The sequence below is a fragment of the Vidua chalybeata genome, chromosome 2, assembly GCF_026979565.1.
Source record: "Vidua chalybeata isolate OUT-0048 chromosome 2, bVidCha1 merged haplotype, whole genome shotgun sequence".
In the NCBI taxonomy this organism is placed as follows: Eukaryota; Metazoa; Chordata; class Aves; order Passeriformes; family Viduidae; genus Vidua; species Vidua chalybeata.
This window is the reverse complement of record NC_071531.1, coordinates 19,315,809-19,336,370: the sequence shown is the minus strand read 5'-3', so window position 1 is coordinate 19,336,370 and position 20,562 is coordinate 19,315,809. Positions and strand designations below refer to the sequence as shown.

The following is a 20,562-nucleotide window of genomic DNA, read 5'->3' as shown; positions in this document are numbered from 1 at the left end:
GGAAGATACAGGTGGTGAACTACAGCATCCACTGAATCTTATGATATGAGAGATGAGGATATCTGTGCTGGAACAGATGAGATGAGAGAGAAAGAGAACAGACTGCTCTCTTTCATAGGAGAGAAGAGCTCCATCTATTTCACTCTTCATCCTCAGGGTTGAAGCTGTCACAATGTCACCTGGCCCAGCATCAAGGGTTGCCCACCACAACCTTGGCAACAAGGCTCTACTCAAGTATCAGTTCCAGACACAAGATGGTACCTGGCATCCTGATGTACCAGATCTACCACCTGGAGTCAACATGAGCTTGGGAATCTCTATCCTACAACTCACTGAACATGAAGGAGGAGGTTTGCAAGAGATGCACATTCTGTTTTCTCATCCTGCTCACCAATCAAAACCACCTCTGGCACACGCATCTACTTACTTACGTATTTACTGCAACAAACTACAGTTGAAACAGGACATTTTCTAACTGGGGAAGGAAGGAAAACAAAATATGCTTACTTTCTACATAAGAAAAACTAATGAACAGCTGCAAAAGCACACCAAAATCCGAGTGCTGGGTTTGGCTTTCTAAGGTTCAGAAAATGAGTGGAATTTTAATTGAATCAAGACTTTCCCATGTGTTCATGTTGACAGCATTTATTACTGTAACTACAAGAGCCAAGCTGATGCTTCCTTGCTGTTTAATGAAATACATCAGTTTACCTAGTTCAATAAATTAGTCCATGTAATAAAAAACATAGATACCCTAATCTCTTGATTTCCTCACCTTTTGAAACCAAAGTAGAACAAAAAGTGGCCAAAGTCATAAATGTTCAGAGTAAGGTTTAGTTTACAAGTGAATTATAGAAGCTCTTTGCTTTTTCCCCAGACATGTGATGCAATTGTACTCACCCCTAAATGATTATGTACATTTTGACATTGAAGCCCGCAATGCAAATGTGAGGCAACTTCAGTACTTTCACTGTTGATCTGAAAACTGCCTTTGCAGATGCTTTTTTGGTCTAATGTAACACTGGCTACTCAGGAATAGAAACTGCTGGAGAATGAGCTACAATTCAGGAGGCTATACTGTCCTACCAGCCAAAATGAATTCAGTTTAGCTATTCAAGGTAACTTTCCAGAAGGATAAAACACTACACTATGAAGTTTTTGCAACTTTTTGCAAAGAACTATAAATTCAGGGATCAGATGCAGTCAAGCTTTCTTTTGCCTTTTTTTCTGTTTGATGTTTTTGGTCTTAACTTCCTTGAAGGGATATTTTCCTGTATCTTTTTATCCCCTCCTTATGCATCATGCAAACACTAACCACTTTCTCCACTGCTCTAATTCAACATGTATTCCCAGCTTCTGGGAATAACAGTGAAGGTAGGTATACCTAGGAGCTAATACCCACATTTGACTTTACCTCTGGAACCTAATTGTACACTATCTCTGCTTTCTCATAATTTGGCTGAGACTAAGAGTTGGAAGGGTCTGCTCTGACCTTGAAATTTAGCAAGGGTAAAAGAAAGGTGATATTTAGGAGCAGCAATCTTAGGGTCAAAGAGATTGTTCTGTACTTGCATGTTTTCTCATACCGTGAGTTTTCCAAAGAAGATTTACAGTTTGAGTTTACTTTGGGAGCTTCAGCTGTTTCTGAGATGAAACGAACAGCCAAGATTTTTTTTTCCCTGCAGTGTGACCTTTGGAAAATTTCTTCACTGTAGTTTATTTGGATCTCCAACCCTATGCTACTTTTCCAGAGCAAAACATACAGAGACTATTAACCTGCTGAGAACCTGACAAGGATTTCACCAGATGTAAAAGATACTGGAAATAGCCTTTTATGAGCCATCAAAAAAAAGAGTGAAGTCAGTGACGCAGAAAGCCTAAATTTCACCATGCTACAGATGGGAAAAAAATAACAACGTAAGGAATCAGATTTGTTTGTATCATAGCTGATGAAAGAAAACCATATCCATATCCACTCACCTGTCTTACTCTCTTTTTTGAGCTTCCAACTCTGAATATTCCTACTGTCTGGAGACCTGCAAGTGTAACACATCATAGCACTATTTTATTGTTTAATTTTCTCCTGAAAAGTGCATTGAACCAAAGCATTCTGACCTATGTGTGTACTTATAAGAATAAATAAAAAAGCAACATATTTCTCCACAAATGTGTACTTACCATCCTGATGCAAGACTTGGTTGTGATTAAGAAGCCATCCACTGTGGCTTTTAAGGATCACACTTTATCTGAAAATTGCATCTCTGTGACATTTCTTGTGATGTCACTTTGGATGTGTCACTGCTATGAGGAACAAAGGTATGCAGAGACTGAGGCACTGCTCAGGGTTTGGAGGTGTAACTTCCAGGACTGACATTATAGGAAACAGGCAGTAAAACAACTAAATATGTGGGTATTGAGCTGTTTATTTGGATACAGGATGAAGCTGGTATTTAGGGTAACTTACTGGCTCTAAAGTTCCTGTCAAGACAAATTTGAGAGTCTCCTTCAAAGGTACATAAATAGAGCACTCACCAGACTATGAGAGGGCAGAACTTCAACAGGGAGTTGTGTGCAGTTTATAAGGTAGGAACAGCTATTATATAGAGGGAAAGCTATGAAGAAGCATTGTGGTACTTTAGGCAAAGTGCAGAAGTGTGTCATTTAGACTTAAAGTGATTAGGAAATTGGTGTTGCCTGCTATTTCGTATTTAATTTCAAATTCAGTTCAAACCTTCTTCTAGCCCTGTAGAAAGCCACTACAAATACAACAAATGATAATGTGGTTCTCAAATGGACATATCTTGTAGACTAACAGGACCTGAAAAATTTGAGAGGTGACATGGTCTTTAGCAATGACAATATGAGTGGAAATTTTAGAGCCTTAAGGGCCTGTGTACATAATATAATTTTACATGGTTATACACTTTTGCAAAAGGCATGAAATTATTTATAAGCTTAGAAGTTTATGGTCTAACAAGGGCTACTCTGCAGCTCTAATCTCTACTGACATACAGGAAGTGTAAAATTACCTTGTGAAACAAATGCCTTCGCTGAAAAAGAACTCATGCATATAGACAAGTATTTTCAGAATCAGCAACTTGGTCCATCATATAGCCTGGAATGATGTTGCCACAGTGTTCATCCTCTACCATCTTTAAGTTTCTCTCAGTGCCAATGACTGTCTTGGGGACAGCAGATTAAATTTAAAATTGAAGAATTTGCCCCATATTATATCAGATTATTGCACTGTGGTATATTATAGTTTACTCTTAAAGAAAACACAATAACCCATCATAAATTTCCTTTAAAAGGAAACTTCAATGTAAAGGAAATATTTCCATAAAGAGCATCAAATAGAAAAGAACTTTGCTATGACAGTGCATTAAAAGGATTAAAAAATTTATCACAGATGATCAGGTGACATAAACTCACAGTATCCAAATGTTACTCAGCTGGATGGCTTTTTTGGCTGACTCAGATACTTTTATGTTCTTCAAACTCAGCTACCTTTGCTTAAAGGGATGGAAGTCATTCATCTCAAATTTAATCATCCCATACTTACTTGCCAGCCATGGTATCTAATATCTGTAAAAGACTAACAGTGACTATCTTTTGCGGTGTTCCTTGATACATTTGTAAGGAAGATAGTTATCAGTTATGAATTGTGAAAGCTCAGCATTGTTGTTTAAATTGCAGTCCCTCATCTGCAAAAGCCTTTCATTCAGAGTTAGTAAATGATTTCTTGCTGGTGAAATTAGCATCAAATACATTTACTGTTACAATCACCATTATTTTATGGTTTGTTGATTATCTGACCATGTGATAACTCCATCTTGCTGAGGCCGGGTCATTTCAATTATCATTAAAAAACTTTACAAGGCTAAGATACATTGGCAGAGATGGTGAGCAGATACCTAGATTGACTACTGTTTCTGCATTATGTAAAGCTGTAGGAGGCTTGTGTCTGGACAATCATGAACACATAGGAAGAATACTGGCAGGAGTCTGTAATTTCCTTTGGAGAAAACAGGCCTGAGCCTGAAGCTGGTCAGGAGGAATCAAGCCAGAGACAAACTGAGTATCCAGCCTTCAAGCCTTGCAGTGAACAGGAAGAGGCTACTCGGAGCTTAAATATATTTAGCATGGAATTCTTTCTTATTCTGAACCCCCATTCCCAAATGTCAAAAGTCTTACAGTATAAATAGTTCATCCAGATCTCACACCTTAAGTTCCACTGGTTGTGAAGAATGAAGACTGACTGGCACATTTCAGACTTTTTATTCTGAAGGTACAGGTAAACCTGTGGGCTGTGAAGAGCCATTTCTGCAGAGCTGAGCACCCCAGTACAAGATCTCCAAAAAAAGCTCTATCCCTGTGCCCTATAGGCCAGTTTACAAGCTTGTAGCATAGATCTTCAGTTTGGGAAGCTATCATGTATATAATTACTTGTGAGACAGTATTTTTAGCAAGCAGCAAAACAGGAGGGAAAATGTCTAGCTTTGAAAGATGCCCTTGCAAATGGAAGCATATACTTACTTCTCAAAATAGGCGTTTATTTATATTATAGTAAAAATACATCTGCCACTCCTGGGAAAACAAAATATTCTTACCATGCTTTTCCAAGTGCTGGCAGCAACTATCTACAAGCCGAGGAACCTGCCTGTAAATAGGGTTCAGGCTTAGTTTCTTATCTCTTGCCTTTTCTTTCTTGCTCTGGGCTTCTGCTGGCAAAGAGAGCTGGAGAGCCTCCAACAATCTTGAGTGATTGTCATCAAGATCTGTAATAGAGTCCACAGACATCGCGCCCTGTAAAACACACACACACGAACAATCAGTAGGGCTGGGGAAATCTCAGCATCACAGGACGTCCAACAAAGACTTTTGCCTACCAGCATTTTAAACAAACTAATATAAAAATACAATTAGCTACAACATTTTTATAAATCAATGAAGTTATAATACCAGTCTAATGGATAGGAAAAATTGCTATGGCACCAATGTTATTCTTATCATATTACAACAAATACAAATTAAAATATTGAAAAAACAAAATGCTTTTTGAGCATTTTTTCTCAAAACTCTTTCACTTCATCTTTTACTGATGTAAGCCTGCACATACTGCAGGGCAAGGATGAATCATGGTCTGTGAGTGCACCTCAGAAGTACCATATTCATGCATGGAGATATATAGATATTTTTAAATCTTATTGCCTACTTCTTCTGTAGCTTGGACCATTGTATCAGTGAAACTTATGGAAAATGATTTACAATCATACACTATATACAGTTAACAGTTAATATCACAAATACATACAATACATACAGCTGTGGAGTTTGAAATAATCCCACTCTATCACAGAGCAAAGATACACCAGAGAAGTTGAGGGGTAATATTTTTAAATAGTTCTATTTCACATATCTTAATATTTTAAAATCATTAAAATTCCAATGAAAGCTTTGAAATCGAGGTTTCAATTACAGCAAGGTGCAAAAGTTCAAACAGCCTGTAAAGGATAAAGCAGCACAAGCAGTCAGAGGTTTCCGGCATGTTTCAATTTTCACACTTCAAAAACAGGACTTTTTTTTTCAAAGCACAAAATTAGTGTCACTTCAGAACTACCATTTCTCTCAAGTCTTATTAAACCTATGAGGCAAAAACATTCTAGGGTACATGTAGTCTTACAATAATGATAATAATAAAACACAAAGAAAAAAATTCAGGTTTTATTACTATTAAAAATATCTGTTGTAAACTATCTTCTTTCTTTCCAAAACAAAGCATAAATTTTGCCATAACATAAAATGTACTGTACAGGGATGAAACATGTCATTCTAAGAATTAATAATGAAAATGTAAATTCCTACTCAAAACTTTTCTGACAACTATAGTTTGTTAAAAGCTGACAGACAATTTATAGACTGCTAGTCAGAACATTGTCTATTAAATGAGAACTGTGCAATTGCTTACAAGGGAATTCAAAGCTCTAAAAGTATTTTGTTCCATCAGCCTAGCCAACTGAACTTTATGAAGATTTTCAACTCACAGGCAAAACTTACAAAAAGTCCACTGAGATTTTAAACTCATTGATAAATTTCTAGTTCATAATACCTTAAAAAAATTAACTTATCAGGTATAGTTCTGTTTCTTGTAACTCATAGTAGATGTATAAATGAAGCACAGTGAAGTTTTTAGTTTTTTTTTTACCCACATTACTATAAACAATTACTAGATCCTTTAGAATGCAACTTTTGACCTTTATTTCTAATGTCTCTCAAAAGTACATCTGCTTGATTCCTTTTAGCATTTCCTGCCAACAGGAAACAAAAACACAAACAAAAAACCCCTCCAGACCAAACAAGAACCTCTGGCTATGATCCATGTGTGTAAAATTCCAACTGAATGATATTTTAATTTTATTTAAGAGTTTGGCATTCCAAACATCAAATGAATCAATTTGTACTGATAATCCTAACCCCACCACTGCAGCCCCTGTGTGACAGGTGCCCGCCTTTATACCCTGTCTTTACTGCTCCTTTCCTCACCTCATGAATCATTATCAGAGTCACTTAAATCGGATTCAGATCCCTAAAATAGATGCAAATACAGTCAGTTCAACGTGGTCCTTGGGCATTTTATCAAATTTGTGGATTAACTGGCTTTAGGAAGAGTGACCTTGAGTTCAGTGACTGAAGTCATGGCTTGGCAATACCAAGTGCAGGCCAGCTCTGATTTTACACAGTGCACAAGAAAACATTACCAACATACTCCACAAATCCAGCTCAAACTCAGCCAGACCTATTAGTTTGGGCTCAGACAGACCTACCTGACTGCTGAGGAGTAGTGGAGGAGACTGCACACCACTGCCCACTGCTCTAGGTCTAGTAACACACACACTGCAGTGCCCAGCAACTAAAGAAAATCAAGTTCCATCTACCAGGCATTACCTTTGCACATAATGGATACCAGTTCCTGCTCCCCATGACGAGTTCAAAACTAAATACACTGGGGAAGTTTTAAGCAAAGCACACAGAAACATGAAGGAAAGTGGATTTTAAAGTCTGAACTTCCAACTGCTGGGCAAAAATCCTACACAGAAAATGTAGCAATGATGATTTTTGTCAAGCTGTTGGAGAGTGAAGCACAGCACTCACACCATGAGCTCTGCAGCCAGCTTTATCTTCTTCTACCTCTTACTGAAAGTCTCAACTGAGTGTTTGAAGACTCACTTTTGTGTTTAAAATACACAAAAGTGAATGACACAGTTGCAAAGAAGTGAATGATGCAATGATAAACAATCCCTCCAGTTTAAGAGGACTGCACTCCAGGTGTTTGTGCAGTATTTTTGTGATAAATTGGTTGTATCAGTTGCATGTTGTTGTATTGGTTGCATGTACTAAAAAAATATTTCTTTTTTTGTAAGCATTTGTCAGTTGAAAACAGTGCAATGGTGCTCAAGAGATAAAAGGTAAGTGCAGGCTTCCTTATAATCCCCTAAATAAGCTCACGGCAGAGGAGTAAGTGCACTGATAAAATGAATTATTAACACAGGCAAGATATGGGACATGAGTTGATATTAATGTTAAATAATTGGAAATTCATTAAATTCATTAGTTAAGTTCATACCCTAGAGAAAATGCCACCTCCCTCATGTCATACTGCCCACCTTAGTTTACTCTTACTTCTTTGTAGATGAAACATGTCCTACTGCATCCTCATGGCTATGGACTAAAGGCTCCAATTCTGCACTCTGAAAGCTGCAATGCCAGTATTGACAAAAAAATCCCCAACTATCCAAACAAACAAAACAAGCAAAACTCTCCCTCAGAACTTGGTCCTGATGGATCTCTGTGGATGTACCAAAGGATCCATGTTCTGCTTGCTCATTGGTCAAATACAGAAATCTTATCATCAAATATTGGTGAAAAGAACAGCAGATGAGTCACCTCTGGACACAAGAGTTATCTTTCTCTCCTGTGAAAAAAGGTTCTGAAGCCAATGAGTACACACAGTGAAGTTTTTGTCACTGGCTACCAAATTCTGAAAGAAGTTCATGGATTTCCCATTACACTTAGTCAAATTACTTTGCATTTTTGTGTGAACACAAATGCCTGTTCATATGGTTTGCACAGACCAACAGATGTGCATTAATGAGTATACAAGACTGCAAACATCATGCTTTCAGTTTTGCAGACAGAATATAGATACTTCAAGCTTCAGCTGGCAACTAGACAAACAAAGAGCCCCGTGACCTGCCTTCTTCCTTCTCTTAATTTGCAATTTACTCTAGTTCTACCCCTCTTAAATCCTGGTTTGAAGAGCCCAACAGAGAATTTCTATGAAGCACGTTTTATCCTAAGGATGAAAGAAGGTGAGGTTCTTAAGAAAATACTTTCTTTTCCAGAGTCTGTTCTTGTGTCTTAATTCTTGCTCAGATTTCTTAAAAGAGGTTTTAGTCAAAGTATTTTATGATGCCATTTTTTAAACTCCACTGCAAATGAAATCAAAAAGCAGGAAAGTCTAGAACCTCTATTCCATGGTAACAAAAGAAAAAAAAATTACTAACTGTAGAACTGGAAAGTTCAGAGCATAAAATTTACTTACAAGGAACAGATTTATGCTAAAAAATGATCAATTTTACATGTAGATTAATATTCAACCCAAATCCACCATTCTGTTTTTTGCTGTCAAAGGCATCTTCCTAGCCTACATGCAGAAAGATCCTTTGAAGACCCTGGTACAAATCTAGACTGACAACTCCTTACTTACCATGGAGGATATGATATGGGTTAGACCATGAGGATTTTTGTTAATATAAGGATAGGGATTAATAGTCAGATTTATTATCAAGTTAGAGCTAGATTAAGATAAGTATACCTATAAATATCAAACACATAGGTTTAGACTTTAAAACTGCTGAAAAAATTAGATTGAAGACAGGTGGAATTTGTTAAATCTAAAAGACTTAGAAGAAGGTAGATAAAGGGAGCAAACAGGAAGACTTCTAGATAATGTCTCTGACTCTTTGTGATCTGTTACAGACTCACAGATCTCTATGACCTTCTCCCACCAGTATCAGCAAAAGAAGATCTCCACTAAAGTTAAGAGTTTTCTGATGATGATGCTGACTTCCACCTGAAAAAACCACACTATTTGAACAAAAAATATTCCACAGTCCACACACACAACAGGGTTTTCCTGGTCCAGCTAGACCCTCTGGACCTACAATCACACAGTGATGTGTCTACTTACACGCCTCCTGGCCCGTGGCGCTGGCTCAGGTGTGTTAGGAGAAGTGGATTCATTTGGTGTTTCTGAGGTTGAGCTGAGAGATGAGTTACTGCTGGAAAGTTCTTTGTTCTGTCTTTTAGTTCCAAATGGCAAGAGAAAGGCCACAAAATCTGAAACATCTTTTTGCTCTTCTCTCTGAGAGTCTTGCTTGAGCTTGTAGGCCCGGTCATTAGCAATCACTTGAGACAAAGGCATTCCAAAAGCCTGGGGAATAAATTCTGCAACAACAACAAACCCCTAATAGTTATCAAACATCTGGTATTTATTTAGTACAAAAGAATTAACTCTTTGTTTGTTAAGAAAAGCAGTCTGAAGTCCCTTTAAAAAGATATAGTAATTCCAGTGAAGTATTGGACTCTGTAATAATGACAACAGTGCCAGGTTATCATAGCCCATGGTATCTGAATCATATTTCTAGTCATATAATGCAAGATACACTGCACAGAATCATTTGAGATCAAATCTAATTAAGATGTTAACTTCCACCAAAAGTAACTGGAGTTGAGCACTTCTGCTTACATGTAGATGGTGCACAGGGGCATCAGAAACTCTGGTAGCCATCCTGAGACTGTGAGTCTCGTTGGACTGTGCCAAAGCTCTCTTTCATGTTTCAGATCCCTTCACCAGCCTCCTTTCTCATGAATGCTGTAGGGCACCAGAGTCAAGGGGTCCTGGCATGTGCACGGGTTTCACTACAGTTCAGAGTATGAATCTACCTGTGCAGAAAGCTTCGAAGTACATTCACCACTCAGACTAAGCCTTCAAGGATATAGTTTTAAATTTACATAAGAATGATACTGTTTTAAATACTGCTAAGATCAAACCTGTTTAATAGTGGTATATCAGTATGAAGTTCCTTTATAACAGTAAAAAAGCATGGATATATGGAAATAGAGAACACATTTGTCTCAATTAAAAAAAAAGAACATAATCCTATTTCACATCAATATAACTGTAATGTACAAAACCAGCATACATCTCAGATCTCAAAGTAAAATGCTTAAATATTTTACAAAATAGAAAAATGTTTTACAATGAATCAGTCAGCAACAATGAAATTGAAATTAATAATTTTCAAATCAGATTATGGTATCGGAATAATTTTCAAATGAGATTAGCAGAAGCAAAACCACTGAGACAGATTTCCAACTAGAACTGGTTTGTGCTCAAAAGAAATGAAAAAAAAATAGCTATTGATGCTATTCACCCTGGTGAAAATAAGTGCAACTTCTACTAGGTTCCAGCTTCAGACCTGCTCAGATCAGGAATAAATAAAGCACCAGAGATTAAAACCAAATTTCTTTAACCATCAAAAAAGGAATTATTACAAAAAAAAGAAGCACATAGAAAAATTCTTATACACTATACTTCTCTTTTGGCACAATCGTGTAAATAATTAAATACCAAAATTCCTCCTGGGATTTTAAGTCTGACTAGGTCTTTGATGACACTTACAAATTGTATCTGGATTTGTATTAAAGTAAGACATTGAAAAGAAGAGGATATTTTAAGAATCTTGAATGAGGATGCTACTAGTCTATCACACTAAAGAAACAACAGCCCATTGTTCTGATGTGGTAGAAACATTCCTGCTCTTTAGAAGCATGAAATGTTAAGACATGAGTTAACTTTGGTGGCCAAATAAAACTAAATCAGGAAGCAGAGCCTCATATATCAAGCAACTCTGGAGGTGATCTATGAGTAGAATGACACCTAAAACCATCTGCATTTAATTTAGGACAAGAAAGAATATCCTCACACCAATTCAACAGTGCAGGAATTTCCAGTTCCAGGAGTTCAGTCAGACCATTCCCTCCTGTACTCAACAGAGTGCGTCCACAAAATGATAACAGCATTAATATTAATTTTTCTGACTGTTCTGAGTTATCTTCCTTATGAACATTTAAGATGACAAATTTGAAACGCACATATGCAACACATGTCCCCTTCTGGCTGTCTAACTGAGTACTTTCTTATACTCTCAGTTTTATTTGTCCTTCTACAATATTTCCTGAGAAAAACCAACACAACCAAGTATATTTCTCTGGTTTGGCTCAGTGCTGCTTGTGATTCAGACTGGGAGAGGACAGCAGTATTTAGCTCATGTGATGCCCAACAGCAGGCTGGTGCCATTGATCCTACATCAACTGGGGCAAGACCAGCAGGAGATGAGCTTTCAGCACTGCTTCATTAAACAAGTTCCATTAAAATCACTCTCTCCCTGACTTCAGTATGTGAAGGCTGGCATTTTGAGGTAGGTGTTGCCCCTCCTTGGAAACTCTCAGGTGTGGGATTCCAGGTTTTTAATTGCTCTTATCACTGTGGCCCAGAGAAAGGACAATGAGCCTCTACTCCAGGCTGCCCTGATATAGACCTTCTCAGAGGACATGAACTACTTCCTCGATTTCTCAGTGTCTGGCAGAGATGTGGAACTGGATGAAAACCAACTGGCTGAATTTCAGACTAAATACAGATGGTAGTGGTGCTGGCTGGCAGTGGTAATTACATTAAAGAGTTGGCAAACCCAGTAAAGTTTTGCTCATTTGTTGAAATTAATAGAATCAGTTGTCCCCTCTGCAGACTGCCTGCAGCCTCAAGCTCCCACCAAAATGTGTGTGTGCTTTCACAATGGGCTGTGGTGGCAGGGAGCATGTTCTGCCCACCACTCTTCAGAAGCATTCAATCCCAACAACTTCCTTGTTGGACAGGTAATTAGAGTGAATGTTAGCCCTTCTGACATTTCAGATTCATTAAAAAAGAAAAGCTGTACTCATGTGAATTAATTAGCAACCTATGGATGGGAGAGAAAGGGCACTAACTCAAGTTACAAGATGTGTAGGTTTGAGGCTCTGGTCTCACAAGAAAGGTAAAAGGACCAACTACCTTTTTACAGCTCTAGGGTGGGGATCCCCTCTGTCAGAGAGGTTTCATTTGCATGAAGAAATGGACCTTAAAGCACTGGCTCAAACCTTGGTCTGTTGTATACATACTGAGTGCCAAAGCTACTAAGTTAGTTATTCTCTGTCAACTCTACAAAAAATTGATCACTTATTCAGTGAGGAGACTGGGCAGCTTAAAAAGACATTTTGCAAAAAGCATCATGCACAAATGTGAAACAACCTGGCAGACTGGGCAATCTGCTTGGAAATAGACTTGTATCCTTAGCCAGCACCACTTCTAATACACTCCAGTTTTCAGTGTTTACTGGCAAAAAAGAAAATTTACTATTTTGGAGAAGTGCATAATTTCTCTTACCAGAAAGTCAATCTTCCAGCTGAGGCAAGTTTCTTAACAAAAATTTGATTGAAACTGATATGATCCTAAGAAATCTTTTTTTGGTGGTAAATCATCATTTTCTAATAAAAAGCAGCATGCCACAGAAAAATTCCTAGCCAGATCAAATAAGAGTTTCAGGCACCCCAAATCCTCCTTTTTGCTAATCAAATGATAATATTCAGGATGTTGACCCACATGGTTATAGCTTACCTGACCTCATGTCACCCTGTCCACATATAGTTTAAAAGACTTCTCTGAAGTTTCAGCTGGTGAAAACTGCTTTCCATCCCACAGAACATAACAGTCTATTAGGAGCCAGTGAGGTCTATATTCTAGATTCTAATGAGGCTTTCAGTACTAATAAAGTGAAAAGTAACTATGGTTAGGGTCCTTAGAATTTGGAGGTTTTTTTTAAGTACATCATAAATGCTGGGTTGCTAAAATCCTGTGACCAAGATTTACGAAGGTGCTTGTACCATATCTATTTAAATGACAGGAATAGAGATCAGAGAATAATAAGCTTTTAAAGGGATATTTAAATGGGGTCTTTAAGTCAATCTCCCCAGCTAGCCAGACAGGGCAACTCTGTTTTGCTAACTGAAATCAATTATTTCACATCTGTAGAGCCAAGTATTTACATCCCACACAGAAACATCAGCAAAAGGGATGATTCTGAGTTACTCAAGCAATCACATAACAAGCGATTATAATTTCTGAGCAGGTCTCTTTGTGAACCTGTAGAGTTTTCTGGAACCAAGGCAAAACAAACTTGGTTTACTGATAAAATCTTCTACGGCGAGTAATTTCTGGGAGGCATCTCTCTCAGGAATGCCTGTGTGTACTTTAAAAGTAGGCCTGCTTACACTGACACCCATATCACTGGTAAGGGATGGCAAAAGACTCTGCTTCTGCAGCCATAAAAATTAGCACTGAATTCATAAGGGAACAATATCCAGTGCCAGCATGCACAGCATCCTGAGAATGTCTTATTCCAAGCAGCACGGACATGTTACTGCTCCTTCAGCCTGAGTACTGTTTGTCAGCAGCCAAAGCCAATGTTTGGAGACATTTGTAGACAGCAGGATTGAGGGTCATGATAGCCATCAATAACAAGGAGGCTGGGTAAAGCAAAACCACTTGAATGATGGAAGCTGAAAATATTGCTTAAATGTCTGGGTGGAGTGCTGTTCTCCTGTTTAGTCTGTTTACATTCAGCAAGTTTTGCTATATCCTGCTTTCATGAATTACTCAGAGATGTAATAACAATTGAAAAAAACACTTCTTTTACAATTTATCCACTTTTAATGAGATGTTGACAGATATAAAAAAGGACAAAGATATATGAAATTCATTTAAAGTGCATTAAATTCTAGTGTAGTGTCTTTCTTGGCCTTCAGAAGTCTGACAAGTTGCTGAAACTCTCACTTAACAGACAGGCTGACTGATCCATCTAAATAAAATGTGAAGCTTAGACAGTAAAAATTCCATTGATTGGACTGAGTCCTAAAATACAAGTTATTAAATCTCCAAACAGTTCTAGAAAAAATGAGTACCATTCCTTTAGGTTATGCCTTTTAAGCATAGATACCTGGTGGGTGGATGGGGAAGGATGATCTTGGGCACCTCTCCAGAGGGAGTAACCCCAGAAACCGACACCATGGGGCAGTTCAGTGCACGTCGGTGCTAGAGGAGAGGGTTTGTCAGGCAAGAGCTGCAGTGAGGCCTCCACTGTGCACCCCTGGTGACCAGCATGGTGGCCCTTCCTTTCTACCTCTGTGACCTCCTGTGCCAGGCACATCCCTGCTATCTTTGATTGCAACCCGCACACATGATCACATGGTGCTGCATGATTGTCAGGATTAGCCTTCAGGAGTCTGTCTTTACAAAAGGAGATTTTCAGGTGGCCCATACTCTGGGCAGGACCAACAACATGGTCCCCTCAGCCGTCACTTGGCCAGGTATGTGGCGGCTCCCAGGCTGGGATAAAGAAAACACAAAGTGTTTGGAATTAATTACTCTCCCAACTGCAACTGTGTTTACAAAAGTGATGCTGAAGGGATGGAAACAAAGTCTGCATTAAGGCAGCTGCAGGTCCTCCATATGAAGTATCTGGTAATCAGCTTCCCTGCTTCCTCTCCGACGTCCTGTGGCCTGGTTTTGTTTTCCCCTCACAACATTGCAGCTGGACCAGTTACTAAAAAAAACCCACCACAATCCCCCCAGAATAAAGAGAAGGAAGGCATTCCTTTCAGGCATGAGGACTAGGGACCTGCCTGCGTGGGTGTGTGCTCCCAGCCTTTTGTGTAGCACACCCATGCTCACAGTGAGGAGTGTTTGTCTTGGACCAGCTGCCCAGAAATGGAAGATACCCTCTCTATAGAACAAGCTTGCTGTGAAAGGCATGTCAAGGGAGGTTAACTCTGACTTCAGGTGACATGGAGGCCACTGTTCAGGGAAGGTGGTGGGGCTCAATTCTGGTGTGAGCACAGCAGGCTCATCCTTATGGAGACCAGCAGCACAAGGCCTCACATTGCTCTTTCCAGAGCTAACTCTCAGCTGAAAGCTGGGCAATACTCTCCCCCCTAACTCCCGAGGTTGGAGGAGATGCTGGTGCTGCTGCTTCCCACAGGAAAACAGCCACCTTTCAACCACTGTGCCAGGCTGATGGCCCCCCTGGCAGAAACCAGCAATCCTGGTTGTTCATTCCCTCTGTTGTCATACATTAAGAGTCTGCCCAGCAAGTACCTGAGTGGCAGATGATCTTTAGTAACTCAGAAGGGCACATAAAAGTACACCAGAACCAACCATGGCCAACATTTGCTGTTGGCAATTAGTAAGAGCAGATATGCCTTTCTTTTCACTCTGCTAACACAACATGTTGAGAATGTGACTCCTTCCAATTTCCTAGACCCTTACTGACCAACCCAAGTTTTTCCTAAAGGAAAGAGAGAAATACAGATTCTACTGTTTGAAAAGTGCGGTATGCTGTTTGAAAAGTGGGGTATTTTCCTCTCAGAGAGTGCTCCTATAATATTTTATAAATGCAGAGTGCATGTAAAACATCTCTATAACAGAATAAGACAGCGAGAGATGGGAGAAAAAGGATAAAAGCAGATGGGTGTATGTTTGAAACATCTGAATTTCAAATACTAATAAGAAAAAAGGAATTAAAATTAGGAGAATCAGCATAGTGATTTCTAAAAATGCTTGGTATAAGTAACCAGATAGTATGAGCAAGGCTGAAAACCAGGAAGTAGATAAATTTAAACAATGATGAATAAGTACAAAGTGCTGATCTTTACTGGCAACTAGTGAGCCCTAAATGGCAAAGTACACTCAGAAAACCTTTCAGAATAAAAATGAAGTACATTCCTAAACCTACTAACTGAATAGAGTATAAATGCTACCATGCAAGGTAGACACAAAAGAAAATCCTGAACAGAACTGTAATAGTGGAAAATAATATTATCTTGAAGTGCTCAACTGGTGCAGCTGTGTAATTATTAGAAACAAAGGTCAGCTGAAATAAACCATGGCTGTAAGGAAATACAAAAGAATGAAAAGCAATATAAAAAAAAATGTTTGAAATATCTTTGGCAACAGAGAATTTAGTGGAATAAAGACCAACTCTGGGTTAAGGATTTGTATCCATCACCAAAAGGACACTCTCACTTCTCAAGCCACTGCACCAAACAGCATTGATGGAGCCCTGAAAGTGCAACTGCAAGGATCTGCCTAGTTTGGGTGACAAAGTAAAATTCTGGCTTTGGTGAATTATCAAAGCAGCTTATCATTGTTAAAACCTGCTACAGTAATGAAAAAAAATGAGAAAAAAGCACCAAAATGTATTTTAACTCTCAAACTTCTAAAGAGAAACTTTCAACAGAGACTACCAAAGTCACGGGACCCCTAAGGGAGGAAAAATGAAAGCTCTCAGTACACCAAAAATTTGTGAGACAAACCATTATCAAACACAGGATGTGGTTAGCCTTTTCTGATGCAGAAGAGAACCTCACAGGCCCTATGAAGGTCAATATCTGGCAAATGCACTGAAAAGCAGGGCAGGTTTTGCACAGAACTATGTTGCTTTCCACTCTTATCTGTACGAATATCTATGGAAAAAATGTACCAATGTAATGACTAATTAATTACAATGTAACCAAATGTAATGCATTAATAAGACGGTGAAAAAAAATATTTTCCCCAAAGGTGGCTATAAAATCATTAAATCTCTTCCTTAATGACTCCTCCTATATGTGGCCTCAGTCATATATCAAGTAATTCTTGTAACAAATTAAATGTTTGGTACTTGCAATGTAATAATACAGGAAGCCACTGGAAGTACTAAACCAATGTGTCAGGGCAGCATATTCAGTTTTAGGAAGATTAATACAAATATTTTCCATAACCAATTTTAAATCAAGAAAATAATAATAATGTATTTTAAGTCATCAAACAAATAAAAATTAAAAGAAAAATATTTTCTTCTTGACAACTATCTGAACTAACTTGGAAATGGGGATGTTAATTTTTACAGTGGAATTTCAAAGTTCCATTCTTCTGCTAAACTAGACTTAAAGTGAGGACATCAGAGTAACCAGGTCACTTCTTCTGTCACAGATTCCTGGATTTGCATGCATGTTTGTGAAACGGGGATACTGAAACTAAAATTCAATACTGAGTTTTACAATCATTTTTCCAGAACTTCTTTTCCAGAAGTGAATACAAAATTAGATGCACAATTACCTACATGCAATTTCACAGACACTTTCCAGTGTCCCAGTATTTAGACTTAGTTCAAATGGCTCCGAATTACAGGTCAACTTCAGGTCTTGGATTAGGGCCCAGCCCATAAAGCTGATTAGTGTCCAAACAAAAGAGTACAACCGTATCCGTAAATCCATGTCACGTGGAGTTTATTAAAATCCAACTGATCAGTAGCACTGAAGCATAAACAATGGCTATTTTCCTAAGGTTAAAGAAAGAAAAGCACACCAACTGACTTGCTTGGGCAGTGCTGGGTTTATGTGCTTTGTAAATTGAGAGTAAAAATGCAGGTAAAGAACTGGATCATGTTATACAGACCACATTCTGCACTGGATGGTGAAAGTGGGGAGAAAGAAAATTGGACAAAAGATGCAGTCCTTTAAGTCTTCCCTTTTTTCTCAGGAAAAAAAAATGACAAAAACAAATCAAAACCGAAACCTTTCATTTGAAGAGGTCTGACTTATGCTAAAGTCAAACAGAAAAGATAAAACATATATTTTAGGCTGAAAATAAATACCTAGACAGTATACCAGCTCAACAAGATTCTACTTCAAAAAGTATGTATCAGACTAAAGAAATCTCATATGCCAAACTAAGACCTGACCACCAAATATGTACTCATTTTACCTTTGTCTCTGTTCTTCTCCTTTCCTAAAGAGTCCAGTTTCTTTCTTAATGATTTCTTCCTCTTTTGTCCATCTGTAAGAGGCAAAAAAAAAGAACACAAAAAAAGGAAGTAAGTGAAGAGAAGTAACCCTGAACAAACTGCTGCACAAGCAGTAGGAACACGGAGTGAGATGGTCACAGCACTGGGGATCAGGGAGGGTGTGAGGCACATTTCACAAAGGCTGGGACTGTCCCAGTCTTCCAGCCCAAAGAAGTGTGGCTTTGCTCACCCAAACGCTGAAGCTGTATTGGGGAACACAAAAGTATCCCCTGCATGCTGCTGGGCGCATTTACCTATGTGTGGTCACTGAAGAGTTAACAATGGAGGTTTTTGCTGGATGATCTTGCTAGCAAAGCACCATAAACCTAAAAGGTACTGGATAGCCTTCATCCATGGTCACAAGACTGTGATTCAGGTGTGGAAGTAAAGGTAGTATTTGGAAAGGGAGGATTACTAACAACCAGGATATAAAGCTCTGCATACCAGCCATACCAGCTGGGTGATAGCTGACCACCTTCACATGACCCATCTGATCTGAACTCATGTTGGGAGCTGGCAGTTCAGTACAGCATGTCCAGATTGGTTCAGATGGATTAGAGCCTCAGAGAAATTTTTGTTCTGACAACCTATACATCGTCCAAGTTTTCACTTAGGTATTATGGACCAATGGTTTTAAGCAATATCAGAGGCAGGTTGGTTCTTGAAACAATTGTAACAAAAGGTTGGCTATCATTCTTTCATTCAGCAGCATCTTTTATAATGAAAAGCCAACAAAACAGAATTTTATTTATTAGGCCTCAACAAATACCAGGGATTAAGTAGTGGCCTGCTTTAACTTGTACCTTTGGAATTTTTTAAGTTCCAAAGCAATATAAAGGGTCTACCACAGGGACTGATATGCTAACATAGACGCTGCTCTAGATAAAATTTAATGAACATGTACCTTTTCCCTTACTGGTTTTGTAATATGGCAAAAACTCAAAAATGAGCACACCATATCCATTTCACTTTTAGGGCAGGAGAATCACCAAGTAATGTGTCTCAACACATTTTTCTAGTTGTGTAAGCCAGTGTCTTAAAAGTCTTAAGTCTTTTATGGCAAGGCACATACCACAAAGGAGTGAAGTGCAATTGTTAATGAACTCTCACCTTTACAATTAAGGGTCATGAGAGAACACAAGCTATTTCTCCATACATTTCCCTCAAATCTTTCTGAAAATCAGGTCCAGAACATTACCCAATAGACTGCTCAACAATTCTGACTTTTTTATAGCAAATTAATATCCTTTTATTTTAAAAATAACATTTCTTTTTACTTTTTGTAATGGTGGTTGAACTGACTCCACTTGCACTTTGCAGTTATTGCCAGAACACCACAGAATCACAGAATGGTTAGGGTTGGAAGAGACCTCTACTCCTTTCCTAGGAGATCATCTAGTCCAACCACACCCCCAGTGCAGGGTCACCTGGAACAGGTGACACAAGAAATTTGTCCAGGTGGGTTTGGAATGTCCCCAGAGAGGGAGACTCCACAACCTCCCTGGGCAACCTGTTCCAATGCTCTGACCTCCTCAATGTAAAGAAGTTATTTGTCATGTTAAGGTGAAAATTCTTGCATTTTAATTTATGGCCATTGCTCTTTGTCCTGTTGCTGGGCACCACGGCAGAGAGTCAGGCACATCCTCTTGGCACCCATCTTTGGGATATTTATATGGACTGATGAGATCTCCTCTCAGTCTTCTCAAGTCTAAACAGGCCCACATCCCTCAGTCTCTCTCATAAGAGAGATGCTCCAGACCCCTCATCATCTTTGTAGGCATTTGCTAGACCCTCGCCAGTAGCAGATTGTCTCTCTTGTGCTGAGGAGCATGCAACTGGACACAGCACTCTGGATGTGGGTCACTGAGGGTAAGAAGGATCACCTCCCTTGATCTGCTGGCAAAGCTCTTCCTGATGCACCCCAGGATACCAGCAGCCCTCCAGGATGGAAGGGCTCCCAGCACCCACAACTTGGATATTCGGTTCCTGTCTCAAGGTACAATTGACAAGTGTTGCGTTAACTCCCCTTTTCCCACACCAGTTTTGGTGGGAATTCATCTCTCTGAAATAAGGCTGCCTAGATGGATAAGGTATTCTGGGTGAGAGTTCAGCAGTATAACAGTGGTAATTCATTGCCTGATATGGTCTATGATCAGATTTTCTGTTTTCCTTAGCCACATGACAAGGCTATAATTCAAAGTCATATTCTGATTGATGAAAAGCCCAGACTTTTCACACCTTCTAACATTTCCTGTTGTTAAGATTGAGTTTTTAAGATAAATTCTTTCACCTCTTGGCAATGTGAACAGTTGATAGCCTGGTTACATACACCTGACTGTACAGGTTGTTTTTATAAGGTTCCCTGCTACCATTGTGTTCTGGCTTTATATCTATAAAATGATTTTCAAATAATTTTCCATGTTATAAATTCAAATTACTGCTTCACAGACTCTTTTTGATAGATGATTTATATTTCTTTAGAGTCACAGAGCTGTATTCTCCAAATACCCATTTATTAATATTC

At 38.7% G+C, this 20,562-nt stretch overlaps 1 protein-coding gene across 3 annotated transcripts in view; it reads right to left on the bottom strand.

Annotated features, from left to right (window-relative positions):
- ARHGAP6 (Rho GTPase activating protein 6) overlaps positions 1-20,562 on the bottom strand; it is a 311,117-nt gene that overhangs the window by 22,098 nt on the left and 268,457 nt on the right. For all 3 annotated transcript variants that reach the window (XM_053934533.1, XM_053934534.1, XM_053934535.1), the window contains exons 3-6: positions 17,960-18,031; positions 9,251-9,507; positions 4,611-4,806; positions 1,981-2,036 (exon numbers count right to left, since the gene is read on the bottom strand). In XM_053934533.1, coding sequence (XP_053790508.1) covers positions 1,981-2,036; positions 4,611-4,806; positions 9,251-9,507; positions 17,960-18,031 — 581 coding nt within the window. The remainder of the gene's footprint in view (positions 1-1,980; positions 2,037-4,610; positions 4,807-9,250; positions 9,508-17,959; positions 18,032-20,562) is intronic.